Source organism: Alosa sapidissima, chromosome 11, assembly GCF_018492685.1.
Source record: "Alosa sapidissima isolate fAloSap1 chromosome 11, fAloSap1.pri, whole genome shotgun sequence".
In the NCBI taxonomy this organism is placed as follows: domain Eukaryota; kingdom Metazoa; phylum Chordata; class Actinopteri; order Clupeiformes; family Clupeidae; genus Alosa; species Alosa sapidissima.
The window spans coordinates 36,492,208-36,520,031 of record NC_055967.1 but is presented as its reverse complement, the minus strand read 5'-3'; the positions used below and the strand labels follow the sequence as shown (position 1 = coordinate 36,520,031).

Below are 27,824 nucleotides of genomic sequence, written 5' to 3'. Positions count from 1 at the left end.
AAGGAAGTAAGATTGGATTTAGGAAGCCCTGCTAACAGATCCTCATTTGCTTTATATTTTGTTCATTTGTACAAAAAAGTAACAGAGTAACATTACAACAAAACAGGGGTTCAAGATGTCTTTATTAAAATATTCTGTTAAATTTACACATTATATAACATATGTACAAACCTTTTTCATTTAAAAGAACATACAAGTTTAAAGTCCATATTGAAACAGAAGAAAAATAAATTAAGAGTCATTCAACCTTGATCTATAAAGACAGACTTGATGAGGTCTTTAACAATAAAACAAGTAAAAATGCACATAAATACGATTTCCTTTTGAGAAAATATTCAAAGAATCAACTACATGAAATACAAAGGCCATTGCAAACCATTCAGTCACACACCTGACAGCTAAGGCTGAAGAAGCAAAAAATTAGTCAAGCAATCTTTTCCTGCTGTAGGTTCTTCGGCGACGTGGCTGATTCAAAGGGGATTGGTCCACTTCAAAAAGAACATTCTTGCGGGATTCATCTGGAGAACACACAAGTGATTAAGGATAAATACAAATTCTGAAATAGCCAAACTCTTTTTTGCTGAAAATCCTGGAATAAAAGACAAATACTGAAATCACCTACTGTAGTGAAAACATGAAGAAACTCATGACCGTAAACTTTGTTGGAGGTTTTTCAGTTTGAAAACTAGTTTTATTTTCATTGCTGTAGCATTATAGCATTATTTGTGTTAAAAGTTCCCATTTCCTGTAAGATATATATTTAGACAATATGATTTGCTATGACCTACTTAAACCAGCAGTAAGGAGTTTTGGCCAATCAAAGTTAAAAGGCTTGCTAGCATGATAACTTTGGCTAAGACAGGAGTGATGCATACCCTGGAAATCCAGAGTTCTCGCGAGAACACAATGGAATTGTCTCTGCGAGACACTCTGGCAAAGAGCAATGATGCACGTTACTTTTACCCCAACATTCCGGGAAACCAGCTAAACTGATGAAGACAGCGCTGCAACGTTGGAGGACAGAACACATTGGTCGTAGTGTTATCCGATTGCGTCGAAGTCCGAAATAATTCAGAGTAAACATGGTCTAGTGTTATCCAATTGCGTGCAGTGAGATGTTTAAATGCATGCTTGTTGCCGCCCCTCGAGTTGGGCCATTACATTGTTCTTTGCCAGACCCTTAATCTTTCTAGATTATCAGGGTCTGGATTTTCCAGGCTAGGTGATGCAGGGATTAGAGCAAAAACTAGAATTGCCATGTTGCGGTGGTATGTTTCTGCGCATTCTGAGGCATGTAATATAAAGATTATAGAGTTGATAATATATATATATATATATATATATATATATATTATATAAGCAAGCTATAAAAATTCTTGATGTTTGTATGTTTTTTTTTTATTGTGCCCTGCCAGGGAACTGCAGATGTAAATTAGCCTGTGGCTAACCTTTGGTACTATGCATCAAATGGCAACATTTATGTTTAAAATTGTACATGGACCCTAATAAAAAAAATATGAAGGACATGCCTCAAGGCATTCTTGAGGCATCATGTTCGCAAGAATAGGACTTTCATGGTTACAGTGACCTTGAGCTTTGACCCTACATCTTTGAAATCAAATTGAACCAAGAACACTTATACCAAACCAGACAAACTTTCCCCCCAATTGCACCCTCTAGTGGTTCATCCATCTATGTGTCTCCACTCACATAACTTCAAATGTACTGCTACACTGCAAAAACTGCTTATCTAATAAAATCTTAACCAAGTGTTATTCATTTCATATCAAGATCAAAAAGTCTCCTTTTGTCTCTTTATATTAAAAACAACATCAAATATCAAAGTTCCTTTCAGACCAGTCACAGGGGGTCTGCAGTCATATGACTGGACCAGGTTGCAGCAAAGTGTATGAGTATGAGCATGAGTATATATACTCTTTTGATCCCTATATAAGTATGAGCATGAGTATATATACACTCTTTTGATCCCGTGAGGGAAATTTGGTCTCTGCATTTATCCCAATCCATGAATTAGTGAATCACACTCAGCACACAGTGAACACAGTGAGGTGAAGCACACTCTAATCCTGGCACAGTGAGCTGCCTGCAACAACAGTGGCGCTCGGGGAGCAGTGAGGGGTTAGGTGCCTTGCTCAAGGGCACTTCAGCCGTGGTCAGGGTTCGAACCGGCAACCCTCCGGTTACAAGTCTGAAGCGCTAAGCAGTAGGCCACGGCTGCCCCAAATGGATGTACTTTTTAAGAAGGCTAAGACTGTATGGTGTCAATAGCAAACTCCTTTTTCTGTTTTTCCAAATGATTTTAGAGAGTGTGATACGTTATAGCATGCAGACCTGGTATGGTAATCTATCAGTTCAGTTTAAATCCAAGTTTCAAGATGCTAAACAGCAACAAATGACTATGTTACCTACTTGTACAATTTTACCTCCACTTTTTGTGTGTTTTTTTTTATTGTGTCTGTTGTGGATGATGTGTGGCATGTTTGTATTGTCTATACTCGGTGTATATTTTTCTATACTCTGTATGTTGTAAGTGTGTGTGACACAGTGACTGCAGCCCAAGACAAATTTCCCCCCTGGGGGACATTAAAGTATATTTTATCTTATCTTTATTACACGGCTCTTCACATGGAAGAGTCAGTGGCTATCTGTAGCCATAATCATTGCAATTATATTTATTGGTTACTAACTAAATTAATGGACACAGTGGATGCACATTGTACATTGTAGCTATGAGTACATTGTATTTTTGTCTTGCTAAAGCAATTGCAAAATTGATTTAAGTAGAAGTGAGCAAGCACATTTAGCAATAAATAGCGGTGGTAGTGTAGTGGTTAAGGAGCTGGGCTAGTGTGCAGTAGCCTGAAAGTTGTCGGTTCAATTCCCGGCTTCCACCGTTGTGCCCTTGAGCAAGGCACTTAACCCCAGGTTGCTCCGGGGACAATGTGATCCCTTGTAATATAGCTGACATATGTAAGTCACTTTGGTCAAGAAGTGTCTGCTAAATGTAATGTAATGTAACAAGGCAAGTAGAACGCTCGAATGGGATGAATGAATGGGATTTGGGATTTCCCAAAGTTCTAGCGTTCATTATTTCTTGGGAAAGGACCTCTGAAAAAAATAATGACCGCTGTCAATGGCAACGGAGTTTGTGCTTCTAATTCAGGCATTTCATATCCCTACGCAAGGACTGGAACTTCATTCAAAAGTGAAAGCAGACGGTTGATCACTGTTGCTGTGTTCTAAAGAATGTTTGATTCAAGTTCAGCGTGTTGTTTGCGAACTATTTGTTTCAGCAAATGCCACGATGAACGGTAACAAATAGGCTAGGCCATGTAGGCTAAAGTCATATCGTTAGTAGTGCTGTCAAACGATTACATTTTTTAGAAATAGGATTCATAATGCCACAGATGGATGTGATTTGTTATTTTTTTATCAGGAGTCGGCACGTGGTCACGGCTTCTTGGTCAAAGGCCCAAGGTGTGTAACATCCTGTGGGTACGTGACATCCAGCCATGGCCCTACTCTGGCACCAGTCTCTGGACAGATAATCACAGCAGTCAATGTATCACCTCTGCCTGGGGCAGCAATGGTTTCATGCGTGGGGGTGGGGTACATTTAAGATCAGACCTGTGTATTGTTTGAAGGGCCGTGCACTGTATCATATACAAACAGTCAGACAGATAAGGTGACCCACCCACTTCAGCTCAGTGACTTTGACGTTGGCAGCAGACTGAGCGAAAACACAAAGTGAGGAAGCTTTAAAAAAATAAATTAAAAAAAAAGGTGCAATGTAACGATTGATTATTTTATCATATGATTAAAATTCTATTATTTTGCATTTCTGAACTTTCCAGGAGTCCATATTAACAATAAAGCAATTATTGTGTATCTTGATTGGGATTCAAATGAAAGCAAAGCAAGTTACTTTATTAACTGAACTTTAAGACGTAGGTCTATTTAATTATTTCAAATCAAATTTCAAAAGATGGGCAGCAGACCTGAGGCAACACAATATATTCTTCAGAAATATAGCTGATATAAACTGAAATAAATGCTACCGCAGAAGTGCATGCACAAAATGTAGGCCTACACACATTATAAAGGGCATAACAAACAGAAAATATTATATTCATACTATATTCATTATCTTTGAGTTTAGTTGAAAATAAGGAACTTTTCAACATGAGTGCATTGCCATTTTATAGGCCTACAGTCTATGGTGCACTGTCACTTGCCACACCAACGCCGAAGTTTTTAACAGGCAAACACTGGATGAACAATGGATTTTATGGAGCAGCATCGACCAAATATAACTGAATCGTGATTTACACGGCGGCAAAGTGCGATGCTGGTGTGCGGAGTTGTATTGAAAAGAATGGAATCTAATGTAAATGAATGTTGAAAGCAGAGTGCATCGCAAATAGTAGCAGCTAGCAGCCAAAGAGGAATATTGATAACAGAACAAGTGACGGTGAAAAAATCTTTGGCGGCACACAACTAATGCGTCAGCCTAGGCTACAACTCTTTGGCTTGTAAACCCAACCAAGTGTGTGCAGCATGCCTTTACGTAGCCTACTAATGGTGCATCATCATGAAGATACATTTAATCTGAATCACGCCCCATTTTAGCGGAAAACAGGTTAACATTATATCATTGATTCTAATGGGAAAGACTAGCTATTAATTCACAGGACATTCAATCATTTTACTAACACGGCAGTTATGAAGAATTATGTTTATGTAACTTACTCATGTCGAAACTATGTACATTACCAACCTAATTCGTTTGCAATACCCCATGTATTGTACAAATTTAGCATGTAGCTACACTTAATAACATAATATCTCATGCAAAACGGTTAGCTTGCTAGCTAGCTAACTGGGGAACTTCAGTATAACATAGCCAATTATCTCACCTAGTTGTAGGAAATAGGCTACGTTCATATTACAAGTGATAGAATGAATGTGTGACTTATGTTTAGTTGATGTTATGACATGTAAAGTTAAGCTTGCTGAACTTAATTATAGTCAGCCACAGGCAGTTTGACTGTGCCTGCCTATCGATACATTCGTGACACTCCTGTTAGTAAACTTGAAAGAGCAAAACATAGGAACATGGTCACATTAATCCCATACTGTAAACACACAGATAACTCTTACACCAACCTTATTTTGTGCCTTTTATTCACGTTTGTTTCAAGATTTATTAAGTTTACTATAAGCCCTTTTCGCTCCCTACTTTGATGCAGCACAGGCTTCCCCTAAAAGGGGGAGTGTACATGCAGCACATACAACGTTCCATTCCATTCGTCAGTGCGTATTGTTTAGTTTCCGGTCTAGCTAGATCCGATGTGGTGTTGTAGTTGTTCTAACGTTACTAGTTGTTGCAACAGCATGTGAAAAAACTAGAAAGTTTGTTATACAAAAAAGAACGTTAATCTCGCGATAAAAAAATTGACACCGTTAAAATAGGTTTACGTTAACGCCGTTAATAACGCGTTTAACTGACAGCACTAATCGTTAGGAGTTTAATATTTCGTTTTGGCAGCATTCCGCTGCGCATCAGGGTCCGGTTCGCCCTGTCGGGACTTATTTTCCCAATAATGACTTATCTTATGACTGCTCTTATCTAGACTATTATTAACCGACAGTGCAGCTTGTTGCACACATTGTTAAATAGTTACATTTTTTACATTTTCCATGTACACCATCAGCATGTGCTCTTTATACTAGCAACACAGCATTTACTCACCTTCCATTTCAGCAGTTCTTTTGGCTGTCGACGAGGTTTTGCCTTTGAATAACAGTGGGGACTGTGTGAGAGCCAGTATTCCACTGGCAGACACGGTCTTCTTTACTTTGGAGCTGGGAGGAGTCACTACTGAAGAGGGAAACAATAAAGATGGTTAACAAGATCACAACCTAACTAACTTATTTTATTGCTAAATGTGCTTGCTCACTTCTACTTAAATCAATTTTGCAATTGCTTTAGCAAGACAAAAGTACAATGTACTCATAGCTACAATGTACAATGTGCATCCACTGTGTCCATTAATTTAGTTAGTAACCAATAAATATAATTGCAATGATTATGGCTACAGATAGCCACTGACTCTTCCATTGCAAACTACATCCCATTAGTTTAAAGGTGCACTATACAAGACTTTCACCTTAATATAACCTTTACGAAGCCAATTTGATGGACTTGCATTAGGGGAATCGTTCACCTAGCATAGCCATACAGCATAGCCGTAGCGAGTTGCTAACAAGGGAACCAGCCATGCGACTTCAACAATAGTCGACCGAAGACATCTCGCGAGAATCATGAAACATTACCTTGTCAGAATATATAGCTCTTTGGAGATAGTTTTTGTGTGTTGTTAATCCTTTGCCTCCACAACAAAAGCATTTTCATTGTGTACAGGGGGAACAAGCCACAAGAAGTAGGCTATTTACAACGGCAGAGTAAAATATAAATATATCGCAACTCTAGGGGGAGCTCTACAATCGCCAAAAATACCTGAAACTTCATAGCATACCTTTAAATGTTTAAGAATCTCACCTGCACTTATAGAATCTTTTCCAGACAGCCATGGAATATCATCACATCTTAGAGCATCTTTGGCATCAAACTGTGGGACCAAAGCCTCTGTCCAGTCCATATCTTCAGCTTGGTCAAGTGGGACATTAGCCAGCCCTTTAGCAGGAGATGGTTCCACACTCGTCTTCCTAAGCCTGGACGTAAAGCCAAGGTCCTTGCACTCCTCCACCTCCTGCAACCTGAACACTCCGTCCAAGTCTGGGTCCTCAAGTTCCTCCATCTCCTCCAGTAAAGGTTGCCCCCATATGCCTTGGTCCTTGTTGCTCACAACTCCAACTCTTTTCTTGCGGGGCCAACTGTTCAGGCTGTCCGGGGTACACCGCCCCCGACTCTGTGGGGATGGGGTCCAGGGAATCGGCTCAGCTGCGGGCGTTGGGGACGGTGTGCCACCTGGGGTGTGTGTGGGTGTGTAGGACTGACATATGTACGTCTGTATGCTCGCCTTCCCCGGCGTGCCTTTGGCGGGGGTGCCACGGGGGCACAGTGAGGGGGAGCGGCAGCTGGGATCACGGTGTTTACCGCAGTGCGTCAAAGGACTTTCAACTCGAGTCGTTTTGGAAAACCTAACATTGGGAGAGGCCACTTTAGCCATACCATCGCCAAAGGCATCTCCACCACCAAAAGAGTCTGTGCGCTTAAATCTGAGCTTGGGAAGGCCAGAAGTCTGCATCTCCAGCTCTACTTGATAAGTGAGGGTGTTAGAAGTGTTGGCGGTCTTCTGCTGAGCTTTTGAGGCTCGTGGGGTTGAGAACTTGGGAGGTGATGTAGAGTAACCAAGACGGGCTGCCGCCTCTCTCTGTCGGCGGTCTGGAGTTTGACGGAAACCATATTTTTGTGAGGGCGTGGTGGCACCAGACTCAGTCTTCTGTGAGCCTGCAAACTCAAAGACATCTGAGGACTTGGACGACTTCCTGGAAAAGGAAATGTTCATTTTAAGCCCACCCGTGAGCTGCGTTTTCACTATAGAGGCCTCAGCAATGTCCATGCTCTCATCCTCAGTTGTGACTGCACTGAACTGAGATGAGTCTAAGTGCTGTGAGTCTGAGGAAGAGCCATCCTGTACTCCTCTTTCAGCTGACTGGCCAGGATCATACCGAGATTTTAGGCCTTTTTTCAAGGTTTTGGGGCTTCCTTCATTGTTTTGTAAAGGTAAACGTTCATGGGGTGATCTTCGGAGATTGTATTGCCTCCCCTGGGTAACATTGTCACTATTACACGAAATGTTCTCAGGAGTTCTTTGCAGTATGGTATCCGATTTGTCTGAGGTTACATTTGTTTTGTCTGGCGTCGCCAGTGTGTGGTTAGGAGACTGATGAGGAGAGTCCTTCAGTGGCGTCCTTGAGGAGCGTGTCAGCATGCAGTGGGTTGGCCCTGAAATCAAGGTTGGGGTCTTTGGTGTAGACGGAGACTTTGCAGAATTTTGGACTCCAGAGGTTGTCAGTTCTTCTACTGCTTGGACATCTTTTACAGGAGTGCGCAGGTTCCTAAGAGCACGTCTAGGTGAGTTTTGCAGTGGTATTACTGGGGAAGTTTGATTGATTCGCTGAGGTGATTTTTCTGGTGTCTTGAAAACATTTGATCCATGTCTTACACTCTTTGATGGGCTACAAAACTTAACTGGTGTCAGTAACCTTGGTGATATTCGAGTGGGATAGCATGGAGATTCTGGAACTTTGAAAGGTGACTGGACTGCCTCTGCCTGCAGTTTCCTAGGCGAGGGAGACCAAGTGACACTCTTTTTTGGTGTTCTGATGCTGGGGCTCTGAAACATCTGGGCACCACCAGGGGAGATACAGTCAAGCAGGGTTTTCACTGGGGTTTTAAGAATCCCTTTTCCTGGGGTCCGAACAAGTCCTTTCAGTGGGCTGTCTTTTTTCACTGGGGTTCTAAGAATCCCTTTTCCTGGGGTCCGAACAAGTCCTTTCAGCGGACTGTCTTTTTTCACTGGAGTTCTAAGAATTCCTTTCAGTGGGCTCTTCTTCGGGGTTTGCAAAAGCGGCTCCCGCTGAGCCGGGGATCTGCAAGGGCTCCCCCGCATGGTCCGTCTGTTCGCTCCTTGTGTGCCCAGTCTCCGAGAGCCTACAGAGCCCAAGGCCATGGTGGAGGAGCGTAGGGTTCTTGGCGTTCCACTTCCCATGACTGACGGAGGCAGCTTATGAGGAGATTTGGTTGGTGTTTTATATGGAGATTTTCTTGGCGTTCCACTTCCCATGACTGATGCAGGCAGCTTATGAGGAGATTTGGTTGGTGTTTTATATGGAGATTTTCTTGGCGTCTTATTGGGACTCTGGAGAAGTAACAAAGAACATTTGATAAGTTGAGAACATTTTATTATATTGCTCTGCATTTGATCTCTGAATCAGTGGAGTGTAAGGTTAGGTACCTTTTCAACCGATATCAGTACCCAATGATACTTTTTTCTGTACTTTTCTCCTGGTGACTAAAGAAATTGGTGGACCTACCAAATTTAGTCCAATAAAATGTTATATTTTGAAAAAGGTCTACTTCCTGCACATATCCAAATTTGCTGCTTAACAGAATGCTGTGCTATATCTTATTTCCACTATGTGTTACTCAAATGCAGGGTCACAATTAAGTGATGGAAAAAAGTCATTTACAGTAATTTCATATGTATTAGTCGCATTGTGTATAAACAGCAGGACAGTGTTTTATGCCAATTAAAGAAACCTTTCTTATTGTGTTCGTAGGTTGTATCTTCTCAATAAAACGCAGGATGCAAATAGCGCACTCCCCACTGCATAGGCTATTATGAGCGAATGTGAAGTTTGATTGTGACACCTAAAGTAAGTCACACACATTAAACCTGGATCCCAAAATCAGTTGGATTATTGTGGCAAAATAAATCAACCAGCACCACACAACATTAACAATAACGGTTATACATTTATTCATTCAATCAATCATTTGTTGGCGGGTGTAATTTGAATGTAATAATTGATTGCACAATTAGTCTGTCCAGGGCCTTTAAAAGCATATATTTGGCATGATCTTACTGGCATTCATGTATTATTATGGTCAGGATATCGTAGTTCCTGTTTCCAGACAGTTTAGCTCCGTATCAGCTGAACCTGAAAAAGCTGAAAGTCTTGACACAGCAATCATATTCATCTAGTGTTTTAAACTCTAAGTTTAAAATCTCCTCCAACCAGAGTTCAGTTCTAAAAAACTCAACTAGCCAAACTTAATCTGACAAAGCAATTGCACCTTTCGACAACAACAAACAAAAACTACGGCAGGATGTAATGGCCAAAAATATATTACATCTGCAGTGGGTGTGTACTGGTCTCTCCCAGATGCATTCTCCTCTGGTACCAGTAAGTACCATTAAGTTGGCACCGGTTGATTTAATGTGAATCAGTATTCCATAGTAATGACATCATTCGGTCAGTACCATTAAAAGTACAGAGTCCCATAACCAACCTCCCATACTCAACCTTTGTGGAGTGATGATTGAAGGGACACATACCATATATGGAAGATTTGTAGTATAGTGTTTATGTTTCTAAAATGACAATTGTGATTTTACCTCAAAGACATCAGACTCAGTCGACCCAATTAGGAATCTCCGGCTGCTTCTAACACCAGTGGATTCCGAGGACGTAGCGGGTCTTTCAGGGGACTTGGCGGCACCAAAGAGCAGTCGCACAGGAGATTTCACTGCACCAACACTAATACTTCCTAGTAGCAAGAAAAAAACATATTCCTGTTCAGCTTGAAGGAAAATAAAACCAATGCAAAGTTTCTCCTTTTTTCTGACCACTGAGAAAAAATTATATCTGTATGTGTATTGTATGGTCAAAATTTCTCCTACTAAACTAAATGGATTAAAACAATTTCAGTTAAATTATGGCTAGTCATGTAATAACAGAGTGGGTTGACTAATCATTGGAAAAAGAGGCCTTTCACCAACTAATTGAGCGCCAACTGATACACTAACTGAGCACTTTATTAGGTACACATGTTCAACTGCTCATTAATACAGATATCCAGCCAATCCCAACACATTCTTTTAGCCGTTCGGTTCTGTTTTTTTGAATCTCGGTGCTATGGTATCTAGTAAACCAGCCTGCATTTCCACCAGTTATGAAAGGAACCAAGGATGTGTCATCTACAGAGAGTGTTGCATGCATAAAGAGTTAATGATATGCATTAACAGGAGATATGACAGTGGTCCCGTAAAAATGCTAGAAAGACGACTTTATTAGCTATAATGCTATAACGCCTCCAGAGTAATGTTAGTTGACTAGTTTTGTTTACTCATGGCAACAGTTGATACGGAATAATAATAATAAAAAAAAAAAAAAAAATAAATAAAAAAAATATATATATATAAAAAATTTTTAAATAAATAAATAAATAATAATAAAAAAAAAACTCATGCTTTTAGCCTTCTCTCTGAATGGTAGTGTGACATGCTGGTTCGCAGGAATAACTATTTTTTGGTTCAACCAGCCTGAAAGCCAAAATACTACATTCTGAACCGGTTTTTGTTTGGTCGAATGCTCCGAACGGTCCAACGTTGGTTCGCAAATGAGAACAGAATTGTTTCCCGTCAGTGGAAAAGTGCTAATAGAGCACCTTTGGGATGTGGTGTAACAGGATGTGGTGTAACAGGAGACCTGCATCATGGATGCACTGGGATGTGGTGTAACAGGATGTGATGTAACAGGAGACATGGATGCACAGTAATCATGGATGCACAGCCGACACATCTGCAACAGCATGGTGCCATCAAGTCGATATGAACCAGAATCTGAGGAATGTTTCCAGCCTCTTGAGTTTAAGGGAGTTCTGAAGGTGAAGAAGGGTACTAGTACGGTGTACCTTATAAAGTGGCCAGTTCTGAAGGTGAAGAAGGGTACTAGTACGGTGTACCTTATAAAGTGGCCAGTCAGTGTATATCACCCATGTAGCCTGCACCGTTTGGGTTTTTCCACAGAATTTTGTAGCGCATTCTAACACCTTTGATGTACAGTCATCTCTGCTCACCTATGCGGCCTTCACTACTGCAGAGTTGGGACGAGGAGAGAACTCGGTCCAAGTTTCTGGAACGTGGTTGAGAGTTAGAATAGAACACACTGGAATGCCTCCGGGTTAGGCTCTTAATCCTGGGACTTCTCCTCACGTCTGGCAATGAAAATGGGGGAAAAATAAAATACTCAGAAATAGATATAAAGCAACAGCTGAACAGCACACAACCTTTTTCTGTTTTTAAATACAATGTCATTGCAATGGTTGAAATTGGTTTATCCATTAGCATCTTGGAAGGTGTGTGTTACCTGCTGGTGGTTTAACTGGTGACTCTTCCACGATGCTCACATCACTCTCTCCTGACCTCCTGCACAAACAAATCACTTCTGTAAAACAGCCACATCAGACTTCCAAACACGAATAAATCAAATAAAGCATGACTTACCTGCCAGTCATCTGTCTTTGTAGTAATCTATTGGAAACCTGCTTGTGTAAAGGCGTCTCGGTCACTTTCTTTGTTAAGAGAGAATGATGATCTAAAAGTACACAAAAAATTACAAAATTATGTACTGTAGTTCATGTTCTCATGGACAAGTAATAAGTTTGTTCATATTTCACAAAATTAGGTAGATTACAGTATGTCATCATGGACACACATGTGTTTTCATTCATATGTGAAATTTACCGCTGTTTTCAGTCAACTGTGAGCGTTTTCGTTTCCTCAGTCCCTCCACAGCTGACACAGAATGACTTCGGGGCATTTTGGACTTTTTGGTTGGTGAGAACGTCTCTTGATTGAAGAGGTTTCTGCGCACTTTTGTTACTTCTGTGCAACACACAGCCCAAAATTGAACATTACAACAACAAAAACAAAACTGAAACGATAACCAAAGGAGTCGATAAGAATTACGAGTAAATAAACTTTTTCACCTTGTACTTCTTGCTTTTTAGGTGGTGGTTGTTCAAGGTTTGTTTTCTCAACAGAGATACTCAACTTTGGTTTTGGTTTGGTCTGTAAAGAGAGCAAGGGACATGTTGATATATACACAACTTTTACACACATACATGACAGGCATTATAAGTTGCAGTTACATGTCAAATTCAGAATCATTATAGACCTCTTTCACCACCCTGGTAGATTTTCGGGGCATTTCAATTTGACGGAGAGTCTGAGATGCCTCAGTCAGGCTTCGATGTCGTGTAAGCATTCCACTTCTGGAAGAGGAAAAAACAAATTAAAATATTTCAAAGTTCCTCATGTTCCTAAGACCCCTTGCATTCAGCAGTATTCATGTTAACTCTGTTTTTCATAAATAAAAATCACTAAACACGTTTTTAGTGATTTTAGTTATGACTTGCGTTTGGCAAACTAGGTGCGAGGGGGCCCAAAACCAAAGAGATCTATTAGCAAGTAATTTTGTGAGACTGTGACGTTAACATACTGTACATGCTGCAGTATGAAACTGATTCATGAGCACAGTCAACACAATACTAAATGTAGCCATTCAAACTATTAACAGTAAAGAATAATACTGTTACATTCAAAAGTGAACCATCTACAGAATCAGAAACGCAGGGAGTGTGCAAACAAACACACACACACACACACACACACACCTTTTCTTGCGTGCGGAGCGATTGCGCAGCTCATCAAGGCGTTCTCCGGAAGCCGAATTCTGCATGGCAGACACAGAGGAGGGCGCGGGAGACACACTGTCCTTCTGCACAGACTCATCACTGAAGAAGTCAGACGGCAGCACAGCAACCAGCACCTCCGGCAGCTGGGTACCAAGGCTGTTATATACATCCGCAAGGATGCGAGGAATGGCTGTCAGGTACCTGTGTATGAGGGCAGAGAAGGCAGAGTTAAGTGTATATATATATACTCTTTTGATCCCGTGAGGGAAATTTGTTAGGCAACTAGTTAGGCAACCATGGGTCTGCATCAGGGCTATGTGCAGTGATAATGGGGAAAGACAAGAGGGCTTACAGTGGCAACAGCTCATCCTGCATGAACTTGGCCAGATAGACAGGATCTCTGGTCAAGGAGATAATCCGCAACATATCAGTAACCTGAGAGAAAAGCAGAAACACAGTTGAAACACATGAAACCTTATAATGGTCAGATAATTGAATTTGCCCATAATTGTTTGACAGACCATTTTTCTTCAAATCAATCAATATACCTCTTCCACCATCTCTTCCAAACGGTCACTGTTTTCTGGATTGGAAGACATCTGTTGGCAGAGCTCCACCCTAAGTGCTGCCTGCAACTGACACCTGTAGGACAGTGCATTTTTACTACATTTAGATCTTCTGCTTAGACAAACCCATCTTGTCAAAACTAACAAAGATCATGTTTTCATCCTACCTATGATGTTTTACATTTAATACAACCAAACAAAAAAATTATGTATTATGCACCTTATATTTGGGCCCCAAAACTGGAACATGAGACTATTGCAATTTTGCTGTTACATTACTTTATCGGGCACATTCTGTTACATTACGTTATCAGGCACATTTTTGTTACATTACTTTATCGGGCACATTCTGGGACATTACGTTATCGGGCACATTCTGTTACATTACTTTATCGGGCACATTGTGGGACATTACGTTATCGGGCACATTGTGGGACATTACGTTATCGGGCACATTGTGGGACATTACGTTATCGGAGACATTACTTTATCGGGCACATTCTGGAGACATTACTTTATCGGGCACATTCTGGAGACATTACTTTATCGGGCACATTGTGGAGCAGAGGCACTGAGAACTCAAATTGGATATGCACGCAGTTTCATCTGATGAAAAGTGTTTTGATGTGGGGTGAACTAAGGGAGCAATTATGAGAATTACAAACAGGCTGAAGCCGTGAGGATATAAAGGCACTTACTCTCTGACTTTGCCCTCAGTATCTGAATCATTTCCATAGAGCTGCCGAACAGATTGACTTGATTTTAAGAGGCTCTTCTCAATTAAAGTTGACGTCTGTTCCTGCCAAGCAAGTGACAAAACGATGACACAAATGGTTGCAAAATCTGTCACCGTCAACATCGTTCAACTTTCCTGCCATCAACAGCACATTTCCAATAATCCACTATGACATACCATGTTTGATTTGATCTTTATCAACTCATTCAAAGCTCCACTCATTATTTGCCTGACTGTATCGTGACCTTGCAGCAAAATCTCTTACCTCGGAAGAATTTGTGGATTTCAAGAATGTTTTCACCATTCCCAGCAGACTCTGCACCACGGAGCTGAGAGGGCAATGCCTCTCCTCTACTGCCTTATGATAACGGGACTTCAGCTGCGAGAGCAGCTCAGCTTCACTCTTAAAGTCTGTCATGAAGAAACGACTGCGTTAATCACAGTGACTGTAAAATGGCATAATATTTTACAATCTTTTCAATAATAGTTTTGCAACAGAGGGAATAACGTACAAGTGTTGATAATAGACTGACATTACTGATATTGGACTGACTAATCATTCGCCTGTTACAAGAATCTGCATACAGATTTATATCATGAAACATTTCCAAACAAAGTCTGAGGCGGCACTCATGAGGATTAAATAAAAAGCCTTTATTCTCGCATGACTTTACGTTACTTAAACACACACACACTTAATCTTTTTCCCCCTGTATACAAACCCTACTCTGTGAGGCGTGTGGCATGTCACCGTAGCGAGTATGTAGCAGAGGCACTCACGCATGGCGCCAGAGCTGGCCTTCGCCTGGTCCCCTGACTGCCGTTTACCCGTCTTCTCCAGCCCTTTCCCGCCCCCCAGGGGCTCGGGGTCTGAGCAGCTCTTCTGGGCCTTCACGTTCAGCCGAGCGAAGTTCAGCATCTGCAGCGAGCGGCTCATCGTCTTCATCTTCTGCCTCACCGGCGTGCGCTGGGCGCCACCTACAGGACACACAGCACAATGACTCAACGTTTCAGATGGGCTAATCGACATTTATTACATAGAGGTGATTAACATTACATTTTCTTATATTATGTGTATGCTTTTCTATACATTTGATACTGTGCATCAACTTTGCTTTGTCCGTCATTTGCTCTCTCAATGTCACGACTTGCTAATAAAGATCATGCGACCCCTTTTGTCCCAAGTTAAGGGTATTATGCCTGAGGCAGTAATATTAGGAATATTAGCAATATTAGCATACAATGGCAAGAAAATGCTGAAGGATGTATTGTATTAACCAATTATCTTACATATTTGGAGTAGCCACATGACTTGCGTATGGTGTGTGGATCACATGCTATATCCAAGAAGTGTCCATGTATTGTTGTATTACTATGTATGAGGAGTTTTGGAAAAGACCATTGTGCTCATGTGATTTGTATTACCACGATGTAACTAACATGTATAAGGTGGGGCATTGCCCTACAGAACTTACTGGAAGTTGCCCTACTGTTACTGGAACGTGCTGTTGCTAGTGACCTGCTCCCGGTATCGTGAATAAACCTGCAGTGATTTCTCACACCTGAGTGTGCCTGGAGATTTTTGACCACAAGGTCATTCTCAACGAGCACAAATGTGTCACACTGAAGACAGCATAAAACACAAGAGGCCGTGGATGGTGCCAGCTGGACCGTTGGAGTACAGTACGTACGTTTCTTGCCCTTCAGGTGGCCTTCTGAAGTGCTGCTCTGGTAGAGTTCAGACAGGCCGCTGAACAGCTCTTGCTGAGGCCCTGACAGCTCTTCTCCCTCCTCGAGCTCTGCCTCGTCTGGAGCAGCATGGAGCAGCCTGGGGACGCATCAACACACAACTGAAGCATTTAGACTGAAAAACGTATTTTATATTATTTACACAGTCGTGATTAAAGGTGCAGCCCACAATTCTTGTCCGATACAGTTCTTGTCAAATTCAGTGAAATGCTCCACGGCGTTTGTAAAGAGCGCTGCACTGTACCCTCTGAGCCAATCAGCATGGAGCTGCAGGAGCACGGCATTGAAGGGCGTCATTTGAAAACCTGCTACAGTATGCTCAAATATAAACAACCTTTCGCAAAACTGGAACCAAATAGCAGTCTACATCTTTAAATTGTACAATGCGTACAAGGAGTAGGGTTGGGCCGATGGACGATGTCATCACGATGGGAAGCAACCACTGTGATGCCACGCCACCACAAGCCAGACACGCATAATTCTATAGACCCTGCTTAAACACTGGCTAAAACATAAACACTTATTCTATAGATCCTGCTTAAACACTGGCTAAAACATAAAAAACTTTTCCCTTGAAATTAAATTGAGCCTAGAACTGATGCATGTGCGGGGTATTTTAAAGACGGTCAACCAGAGAGGTCAAAGGACTCAGGCTATCTATGTGAAACTACTGTCTTATTCAAATATGATATCCTGACTGTGACATGGATATTGCCTTTTTTTTACGTCTCACGCTGTACATAGATATACTATTTTTCCGAGGCTGCAGCACTGAAACGGCAAATGCACTCTTCTCCACCGTGTTAAAAGAAGCATTTCTTTTGTTAGAGTTATAGGATCAGAAGGCCACCACCTTTCACTGTAAGGCTTGTATTTCGTGCATTTGGCAAAAGCCCAAGACAGCAGGAGAGTGGAAATCGGGATTCGTTATTTGTAAAAGTTGTTCGCTGCGTCGGGATTTGTTATTTGTTAAAGTTGTTTGCTGCGTCCTGCCTCCAGTAGCCTGGACTGTGCGATCGCAGCCCATTACTTTCACTTTCCGCTGCCCCTGCTCATAGTCGGCATGGCCGGTAATAACGTGGTACGAGATGCGTATGAGGTACTGATTTGATTTTAGATGAGTGAACACTATAGTAGCAGTACCCATATGGTCTAGCGGTTAGGATTCCTGGTTTTCACCCAGGCGGCCCGGGTTCGACTTTCGAGCACTTTCCTTGAATTTCCCCTTGGGGATCAATAAAATATCTATCTATCTATCTATCTATCTATCTGTAGTAGCTTCTTTGCTAAGGCTGGCAATGTTGAATATTCCACTGGTTGGTGTGCACGCAAGTTTTTAGATTGGTTGTCTGTCCATCTTTTTTATGCTGATTTCACTGGAGCAGATCTTCAACACCACTTCGGTAGCCTATGTCTCTTAGCTGTCCACTTTCATTAGGCCATACACGGTTAGAGATGCACCGATATGGAATTTTAGGGCCGATAACAATAACCGATATTTATTGGTTTGTTGTGGCCGATACCGATTCGATAACCGATAATATCACTCTTGAAAAAAAATTGTGAAAAGTGATTTGGGGAAAGCATTTAATAAGCATAATTTTATTGCAGTAATTTTACCTACTGTACCACCAATGGACAGAACTCATAATAGTCCTCAATAGTACGGCAGTAAACAACATAACAGTAGCCTAGCCCTACAGTATGTGTGGCTCCTTTAAGTAAACCTAACGTCAGTGAATTGCGAGTTGAGTGGCTAGAGAGTTTGAATCGTTTTCATTTAGGACTAAACGCTCATAAACGACTCAGCCTGGAATAAGCTACAGTATAGCGACCAAATCAGAGTTTGTGAGGGAAACTTAGGTTTAGTTTCAACTGCGGGTAACTGAATAAAGCTGCAACTCCTCAGACTGTATCTTATGTCCGTCTACTCTGTTGCGCACAACCTGCTGCAGCAGAAATGAAAGGCGTTAGCCCCGAAGGTTTTAATAACTTATTATGATGACCTGTCTGGAACTGAAGCACGAATGGTTAGCATATTTCTAGGTAATAATACAAAACCCAAGCTAAAGTAATGCAAATATAATACTAAAACACAACTTAGAACTAGGCCTACTTATGTACTCGTCCCACTAACGAGTTTGTTTATTCGTTTCCCCGACCAGCGCGGTAAAGTGCAAACACACCAGCACGAGACGGCTCTAGATAGGGCTGAGCTCCGCTCTGTTAAGGTTAAATGGCGGATCATTCACGAGGATTTTGAGATGCACAGATTTCCAAATGAACGCCACAGATTTTGAAATACAGAGAGTGGTGAAATACATTCACACCGCTAACATTATATTGAGGAAAAAGTAGTCAATCAAGCTCAAATAGGCTAGCTCAGTGTAGCCAGACGGACCTTACGTAGGCCTATATTAGGACTTTAAAAAATATCAGCGCAAATAATCGGCCAGAATTCTGTTATCGGACCGATAATAATATTTTAATTTTTTCCCTTATCGGCTAATAATATATCGGCCGCCGATATATCGTGCATCCCTATACACGGTGTGTATAATATTCTGTGTAACTGTAGGCTATGGCTATGTAATTTTATGTAGAAAATGTTTCATTTATTTCTGTACAGATACGCACCCCCCCACGCACAATATCATCATCCATCGCAATGTTTTAATGTACACATCGTCAATTAAGGGGATATCGCCCAACCCTAACATAGAGTGTTTATAAGAAAGGACAGTTACCTCATTGACTCCATCAGGTTTGCACTGACCCCCGATTCATCAGACTCTGGAAACCAGTATTCCACCAACCCCGTCGAAACAGAGCTGGACCTATGTCTGAGCTCCTGGTTGGCCCAGTCAGGGATCTGGCCGTTTACTTTCTCTGTAGGAAGAGGCAACAATCAGGAATATGCGACATTTCTTAATAAGCAGCTAAACAACTTCACTATTTACATGCAGCTGTGCTCCCTTTGGCTGTTTATACAACCCCAAATCAGAAAAAGTTGGAACGTTGTGTGAAATGCAAATAAAAACGGAATGTGATAATCTGCAAATCTCGTAAATCCATATTTAGCTGCAAAAAGGACATAAACAACACATCAAATGTTGAAAATGACAAATTGGACAATTCCATGCTGAATTCCATGTTTCTGTATGATACAGAAATTATCTAGACCTGAGCTCATTGTAAAAAGGACTAAGGTTAAGTGGAAAAAGGTCCTGTGGTCAGACCAATCAAAATGTGCAATTCCTTTTGAAAATCATGGACTCCTCTGTATCGGCTGTATCGGTCATCGGCTAAGGCTGATGGAAAAAAATCGGTATCGGCATTAAAAAATCCATATCGGTCGATCCCTAATATAAACTAGCCTTAGCCTCACCATCACAACGGTCTTCATCCTTCATGAGGTCGTACACCACGCTCAGCACGCTGCTGACCACATCCGGCAGGTCCGCAAGCTCCTCATCACACACCGTGGAGGCCAGGTCAGGGGTCACACGCAGGTCAGGGGTCACATACTCACTGCCCAGGACCATCGGAGGCCGCAGGACGCTTAGAATAGCGGTGTGGGTCGACAGAGGCGAGAGCACGGCCGAGTGTGTCAGGCCTCCACAACTGACATCTGCCACCTGAAAAGCGTACGCAATTATACACACATTATTTCAAATAACACCTCCAAGTCCCATACCTTTAAAAGAAATATGGACTAAAATACATTTTGAACTGAGAAAATTATCAACAATTCAAAACCTGTGGCTGATGGTACACATAATCCTTATGCAAGTTAACTCTTAACAATGTAGGCTATTTACCATGTGAATCCCTTGAGATAAAATCTCCTTCATAAGGTGGCTAAAATCAGGCTGATCATCTGTAGCCTGTAACATCCAACTCTCTGTAACAACTTGCTCCACAATGTGTGAGTCCCAGTTATGCAACAAAGCTCTCAGCGTGATCACCACTGGTGCCGAGAGCAAAGACTGCCTACTGGACATCGGCTTCAGGGACACACTGCCAGTGCGTGCATTTTCATCTAAACAAACATAACAAATATGTACACATACATACATTTTCATCTGAACAAACATAACAAATATGTACACAGACATACATTTTCATCTGAACAAACATATCAAATATGTACACATACATACATGTTCATCTGAACAAACATAACAAATATGTACACATACATACAAATGAGTCCATAGTGATTACGCAAGGAAAGATATTCTTATACACACACGGATGAAAAATCTAGTTTACCTTGACCCCACCGGAGAACCCCTCCAACTAATGGGAAGGAGAGAGAATGCAGCTTCTGAGAGCTGAAGATGTAGCTGATGCTGGAGTCCAGTGGAAAGACGGCTCTGCCTTCACCAGCAGGTGGGCATCCTTGCGGTGGGCCCTCCTGGCGGTTTGGGTAGCAGGCGGAGTGCAAGGTATCCATGGGCACCACACTGCCACCCATTTGTCTCAAAGCATCACTTATTATGTCACTTCCGAGGTTATCCTCACAGTGTACTGCCTATAACCGCACAAACAGTGGTCACAAAGCCGTCACTGACTGATCGTATAGATTTGGAATTGTGCTAGGAAACATGAACAACACGCATCACTTACCTGGCAATATGCTGTAGTGTCAATCCAATGCAATACAACTCGACGTTGCAGAAGTATGTCTTGCAGCCCTTTAGGTAGAATATGGTCAGACATGTCTTTAAGTCCACTACTGTTATTGCCACGGGGGAAAACAAAGTCCTCCATGTCAGCTTGTGAATGTGGACAACGGGTGAGTACAAACAACACATTGTTGCCTTGGTTTGACAGTTCATCGTCTGGTGATGCTGTTGCTCTTCCAAAATGACTTGCCCTTTTGGGGCGCAGTATGAGCTTAGTTGGTGAGGTGATGTCGGGCCTGTCCCACTGAAAATCAAGCAAAGCTTCTTTCGTCGCGTTCTGGACCGCAGCAGCAGGGGTGGTCCGAAGTTTCTGGTGGGCACGAGGCAATGTCGCTGCCTTTCCATCGAATTTGGATGAGAATTCCGACTCAAAATCATCAAACGACTTTTCTGTAATTTCTTTGAGATCAGAGCCTCTTGCAATCAAGTTAGTACTCCGAGGAACCCGAGAATAAAAGAATTTGTATCCCCATCGCACTTTTTCGATGCCATATTTGTTTCCAAAACACAGTAAAATCCTCAGGATCCATTGTTTCAATGGATGCGGAATGACACTGCTGCTGTCTATTGTAAACTCTGTTTGCTGATCAACGTCGATGACAAAAACCACATTATGCGAGGCCATATTGGCCCGCCAACCTAATAAGAAGCACTCAAATTTGATTTCCTAATAACTAAACTAGTTAACGTTAGCCAGACAACCTATCTCGTCAGTGAATAAGCGAAGCATTTTGTAATCGGAACAACTTTCCGAAGGTTACCCTAGAAGCTATCCCTTCTACCCAGTTAAACGGGCTAGCTCATTACCATATTTATCATATTGATATAGTTAGCAAATTTCCAAAGGTTACGTTAGCATGCAAATATTTCTGGCTGACAGCGAATATCACCTCGTCGTATCTGACACAGGTCAGAAATTAACGTTGGCTAACTTAGTCCCGCTAGTTAGCTAGTAAGCGTTGTTTTGGAAAAAACAACTTTGCTGCTTCCCTTTGTTGACATGTAACAGTCAAAGTGAATGGTCTTCTTGTAAAACAAACAAAACTCCCATAAATACTGTACCACTACGTACAAAATGTAAAACGAAAGCTCTGAAATAAAACCGCAATAAGTAAAATGTTACGCTAAGTTCAAATTCGCCATTTTCCCCTGCCCTCAAACTGTTCGCGCTTCAAAACTGAAGTCCCTACCCTTTGCGCCTCATTGGATCCAATTTTACAGCAAAAGCTCTCACTGGCTTCACGTACTATCAATCAAGTGATCACTGCGTCCGCGTCTACAGGAGCGCATTTCATTGGACCACTCTGGAGTCATGTGCCAAGCGTGAAGGTTTTAAAACATTTAAATCAATTTTGCTTGCTTCGTCTATGCACCACGCCAAAGAACAACAAGCTAACAGCAATCATTAAAAGGGCTAGTCATAACAAGTGATAAAGTCTTTGGTATTTTCTAAAAATGACACTTGTCTCGGCCGTCAGCCTGTATTGTTTAATAGTCTATAGGCCGTCTATTACATTGTTTGATGTCTCCTGTTAGGATTAATCAGAACAATCTGGTTAGGCCTTGCAAGCACTCCTAGTTCTGCAGCTGATAGATAGACCACCCCCAAATCAATTGGAACATTTTCTCTATAGACCCTTTCAACAAGGTAAACAAAAACAATGCTTGAACGTTCTATTTGGGCCCCAATCTACTTCCTCTGCATTAAGATAACATATGGAATGTTAAAACGGAAGTCTTGTGGGGCCAACTATGATGCTGATAATGGAACTCTCTTGAAAGGGTCCATATTGCTACCGTTGTTCTGAAGAAATTATGGCAGAATGTTGTGCATTTTACAATAATGTAACCAGTGTTGTAGTGGAGGCTAAATGCAAGTACGCAGTTTATCCACCTCTGACATTTTAGAAATAGTTTATCCACCTCTCAAAAGAGTTTAATCACCAATTGCAACGTTTAACATTCAAAAGTGACACTGCATTATCCACATTCACAATAGATAGATATATAGATAGATAGATACTTTATTGATCCCTAGGGGAAATTTAAGAAAGGACATGATGGACAACCCCATAATTTACTCTATAGATCCATATTAAATTGTCCTCATAGGCACATTTTTGTCTCATTGCTTGCCAATTTGGCTGTCATAAATATTCACTCCCATATTACCTATAGGGCCTGGAACTGACCTTGCTCTTGGAGAGTATAAGAACTGGGTTACCTTCTGTTCATTATCCGTAGGTCTATTCCTGTCACTGGTGGAATTAGTGGTGTAGTCTAGTTAGCTGTAGTGGGTATACTATGATGTAGTCTAGTTCGCTGTAGTGGGTAGCCTATGTGATGTAGTCTAGTTAGCTGTGGTGGGTATACTGTGATGTAGTCTAGTTAGCTGTAGTGGGTATACTGTGATGTAGTCTAGTTAGCTGTAGTGGGTATACTGTGATCAACTCCAAATGTTAATACATATCCTTGCCTATTTTAAATGGGTATACTGAGATGGTGATGCTTTTTAAGTGGGTATACTGCGTAGTCCTGCGTATCACGTAGACTACACCACTGGATGTGTCTAAGAAGGAAGAAAAGAGGATAATTTTTGGTTCACAAAAGGCGTGAGTGGAAGGATTGCATTTGAAGACTTGAGTCTCTTGGTTCCGGCCCAAAGCCCAGGAGGGATGTGCTGAGACTGGAAAATGTAGGTCAGACAGAGATTCAGAAACCCGCATAACCCAACACAGGTCGTATAGACACTGCAACACCGCATAACCCAACACACTCCAATCAGGCCGTATACAGACACTTCACCGCATAACCCAACACACTCCAATCAGGCCGTATACAGACACTGCAACACCGCATCTCAGAACCACATCCCATGATGCACTTATTATCTTCTTCTGAACAGCATTGATTAGCAAATAATAATGTCATTGTACAGTTTGTTGCACTTTAACAGGCCATCACAAATGGGTTAGTGTATGAAGAAAAATATACAGAAAAAAAAAATGAGATGAAGATAATGCAAAACCAGATCTTGACAATTTATTTATGTTTCACTAATGAATGAGCCCACCCTACCATCAAGAGTAAATCCAAACCTGTTTCAAAGTTTATTGCAACCAGGACGTTTTGGATCCATCTGCCCCCTCATCCCCCCTCCGACCCTACAACCCTTTTTCACAGGTGTGTGTCGGAATGTGCATGTGCATATGACCTCACTTTATGTTCACTTTATACACAAATATTGGAGATTTCTATCCAACTAATGTGGACATTTGCATCATTTAGCATCCAGTCAGAAGCCAATATGATTGAGTCAGTAATTCACCTGTCAAAATGCAAATGTGTTGATGCTTCATGCACACATTCTAGATGACTAATGAGGCAAAAATGTAGGTGTTATGCCACTAAACATGCGTTTCAGCTCCATCTGTTTGGCACACATTTAGTTAAATCAACAATCAGTTTAAGTAAGTAAGTCTTTTATTTATGTAGTGCAGTTTTATGGACTGCATGTGACCAGTTTGCCTGGTCGTGCATTCAGACCACAATCTGTCCTCACGAGGCAGTGACTCTGTCCTTGTCTGAGAAACATGTATGCTCTGCCAAGGCTACAAGTGGGTCTCTTTGAAGGGCTCATGAGATTTCCTTGAAAGAAGTGAATAAATGTCAGTTTATGGTTATATAATGGAAGAAACATCTGCTTCTTGTTCAGCCTGTTGGAACATAGTGTTTTTAATTGCAGAGTGAAGCTGTTCGCTACAGCTCTAGTAACACATCTTTTCCATAAATGGAGTCTTTTCCAAAGATCATAATCATATTTCAGCTGCAGTGGCCAACCAAAACATACAGCCTGAAACAAACCAAAACATACAGCCTGAAACAAACCAAGAAGATAAAAAAGACTGATGGTGGCAAATAGGCGTGTGTTTGGAAGAAGTGTGTGTGTGAGAGAGAGAGAGAGAGAGAGAGAGAGAGAGAGAGAGGAGGTGTGTGGTGTGTGTGTGTGTGTGAGAGAGAGAGAGAGAGAGAGAGGAGGTGTGTGGTGTGTGTGTGTGTGTGAGAGAGAGAGAGAGAGAGAGAGAGGGAGAGGGAGAGAGAGAGAGAGAGGAGGTGTATGTGTGTGTGTGTGTGTGGATGACTGGGCAGGTAACAGGACGGTCTGGTAGAAATGGAACAGAGAGGTTTGTTTTGATGACACTTTCTGAACATCATACTTCATTCCTCCATTACCAAGGCAACGGGATGCAAAGTAGGTTGCAGGCATGAAAAGGAGGTGAAAAGATGAACTGGAGCAGCGGAACATGAAGCACAAATACATTTCTTCTCCTAAATTTGAAATTAGTGACCATTGTAAAGTCCTGATTGTTGGCATGCAGTATTTGTCAGGGAAGTAGAGGAATCCATATTCAGTGCCTCGCCCTACAGAGCAAGCACAAGGCCCTCGTGAAGCCTCGCCTCTGATAGAGTGTGCTGATACTGACAGACAATCAGATTCACAGTAATGTGATGTTTGCACTGTCACAACTAACATGCTCTTACACAACGATTACATTCTTTCTGCATGCTCCTCCAGCTAGATGGAAAGGCAAGTCAGACTATTTTTATCTCTACTGCAGCCAAGAAAGTGTAACAGTGCCAGATCTTGTGAAGTGTCCAATGAGGATCTCCAGCTATGTATATTTCTCAGGAACTGGATTCACTCACATATGTATATAATTACAAGAAATAAACAAACTCATATGGATGGTCAAGTTAATGGGGTTAAGGGGTCACTCAGCACGTAGCCTGCCAGTTTAGGTTGTACATGAGTTATGCATGGAGATTCATGCGTCACTCTGGGTCACTGAATGTCACAGCCTCTTCGGAGTGTTTACGCGTTCCCCTATGCGTTCAGAATGCATAAACACCATGGAATTCACCTTCTTCCAATGCAAGCATAGACCACACCAGCAAAAACTATAGTTGGAAATATTTATTGAAGTAATAAGAAACTGTAAAAAGATAATAAAATTAAATCAAAAGTATAAAGGCATTTTCCCTCTGTATCTATGAAAAGTGACTTTACTAGTCCACAGTGTCTTTTTCCTAATTGAATTAAAATCAGTAAAATAAATATCACAATCATTTAAAACATTGTTCCTCAATTCTGGAAAACATACTGTGGTTAATTTTACATCTCTGGGGGCCAGAGATCAGAGCTTTGCAGAGAAAGTTCAAGAGCCAGCCACTTCTTTACTTTTAAGAATCTATGAGCAGGCACAAGGTGAAAAAAAAAAACGAAATGCTTCATTGTTTTTAAAAAACAAATACTTAGATCCACTTTCAAGCCCTGCTTAAAGTTCAAAATGCTTTACACAGTAAAAATAAAGGAATATATGAGGAATTAAAGTGGTACTATGACTGTGTCACATCTTACAAGCTACAATTAGCTCTTGCCAAGCAGTGGTATCCAGTCAGCCAACTACTGTCACACTGCTGGAGGAGTTTGGTTGAGAATGCATCAGATGCATGTCAAGACTATAGATATGATCTATTCATAGATATGTATATATATTCATATATCATGTGACAGCAAAGAATCTACGCACATAGGAGAAATGTCCAGTCCAAGGAGAGGAACTAAAAGTTCATCTGTGTGTCCTGCTCCTCAGTCCTCCTCCAGGTCCAGGGCCTCCCTCAGTGTGCCGAGTCGGAGTCGCTGGAGTCCAAGCTGGCCTGCGTGGGGGTGGAGGAGGAGTGGGCGGCGTGTGCCGGGGGTCCGTGGTGCAGCGTCTGGGTGCTCCTCCGCAGGCTCTCCAGGGACTGCAGGAAGGACCGTCGCGCACGCTCCTCCTCCAGCGGAGAGACGCCCTCCTCCTCCACCTCGGCGATCTCGGCGAAGGTGACGGGCTGTGTCTTGAAGCGCGCCTCGCGGGGCCGGCGAGGCCGGCTGCGTCCGTGCGCGGGGCCTTTGGGCACGGGCAGCTGCTGCGGGAACTCCTCCATGGTGGACGCCAGCAGGTGGGCGGGCAGCGCGGGGAAGCCCACCACCTCCATCCGACGGGCGGCCATGTGTGGCGGCGTGGACGCGCGGTGCGCTTGGTCTGTCGGCGATGCCAGTAGCTCCTTCTTGCAGAGAGCCTGCGGTTCTTGCTCCGGTCCCTCCTCGGTCCTTGCGGCCTCTTGGGGCTGAGTGTCTGTAGACAGCTTCACGCCAAATGGGAGAATGCAGTACTCTGGAACAATATCCTGCTTGGCTCTGGTGAAGCACGCCGTGCTCCTGCTTTACCGGTGCCTGTGGCAAACACTGCTGCTGTCGTCAGTGGCTGAGTCCTCTGTGAGTCTGACTTTTCCTCCTGGCTGCTGCTGCTGCTGCTGCTACTACTGACTCTGAGCGCTGGGTTTTTGCGTCTGCCTGCGAGTGCTTCTGCTGCCAATGGTTCCAGCTTTGGCTTTTATAGCTGCTCACTACCCACTACCCCCCCTGCTGGCCCCTCCTCTAACTCCAGTCACCGTTCCTGCTGCCATACCAGTCAACCAGGATCAGCCCCCTTAAATAAACACCAGCCACATAGAAGGAAACCAGTGGACGGAGAGAGAGAGAGAGAGAGAGAGAGAGAGGTAACATAAACACACCCACATTTTCAGTGGAATAGGTAACTGTTGGAGGTAATGTATGCCTATGGTGACATTTCAAGATAAAGAATCACACAAATATGCAAAGATAAAGCACTCACATTTGCACAACTATACACCTACACACTGGGCCATACAAGGACAGGGAAGAGGACGCGTGGTTCAGACAAGGTCTCTGAAACAACATCAATTCACAATCAGTAAAGCACCTT

General features: G+C 42.2%; 2 protein-coding genes across 3 annotated transcripts; both read right to left on the bottom strand.

Moving 5' to 3' along the window:
• Positions 1 to 126: 126 nt before the first annotated feature.
• Positions 127 to 22,213, bottom strand: ticrr (TopBP1-interacting, checkpoint, and replication regulator). 2 transcript variants are annotated; one of them, XM_042110855.1, is made up of 22 exons: positions 20,936 to 22,213; positions 20,579 to 20,840; positions 20,125 to 20,345; positions 19,692 to 19,941; positions 19,051 to 19,192; positions 16,246 to 16,382; positions 15,335 to 15,532; positions 14,820 to 14,965; positions 14,517 to 14,611; positions 13,801 to 13,894; positions 13,605 to 13,687; positions 13,232 to 13,453; positions 12,733 to 12,829; positions 12,545 to 12,626; positions 12,300 to 12,440; positions 12,060 to 12,150; positions 11,923 to 11,981; positions 11,633 to 11,770; positions 10,170 to 10,321; positions 6,584 to 8,909; positions 5,774 to 5,902; positions 127 to 518 (listed from the first exon to the last, which is right to left on the bottom strand). In XM_042110855.1, exons 1-22 carry the CDS (start codon positions 21,617 to 21,619, stop codon positions 421 to 423), a joined length of 5,847 nt encoding a protein of 1,948 aa, XP_041966789.1. In that variant the 5' UTR covers positions 21,620 to 22,213; the 3' UTR covers positions 127 to 420. The 2 variants fall into 2 exon arrangements, with proteins under 2 accessions (XP_041966789.1, XP_041966788.1); XM_042110854.1 differs by having other exon boundaries at positions 14,517 to 14,617; positions 20,936 to 22,212.
• Positions 22,214 to 25,954: 3,741 nt separating this feature from the next.
• On the bottom strand, positions 25,955 to 27,422 carry c11h11orf96 (chromosome 11 C11orf96 homolog). The gene has a single exon (XM_042111292.1). It carries the CDS (start codon positions 27,046 to 27,048, stop codon positions 26,674 to 26,676), a length of 375 nt encoding a protein of 124 aa, XP_041967226.1. The 5' UTR covers positions 27,049 to 27,422; the 3' UTR covers positions 25,955 to 26,673.
• Between the last annotated feature and the right edge of the window lie 402 nt (positions 27,423 to 27,824).

Excerpts from the sequence above, each read along its gene's own strand:
- ticrr (XM_042110854.1), bottom strand. The coding sequence starts at position 21,619 with ATGGCCTCGCATAATGTGGTTTTTGTCATCGACGTTGATCAGCAAACA. Across the intron at positions 20,346-20,578 it reads GGTTCTCCGGTGGGGTCAAG|ATGAAAATGCACGCACTGGC; the intron begins GTAAACTAGATT and ends ATGTTTGTTTAG. Across the intron at positions 13,454-13,604 it reads CAGGATGAGCTGTTGCCACT|GTACCTGACAGCCATTCCTC; the intron begins GTAAGCCCTCTT and ends CCTCATACACAG.
- c11h11orf96 (XM_042111292.1), bottom strand. The coding sequence starts at position 27,048 with ATGGCCGCCCGTCGGATGGAGGTGGTGGGCTTCCCCGCGCTGCCCGCC.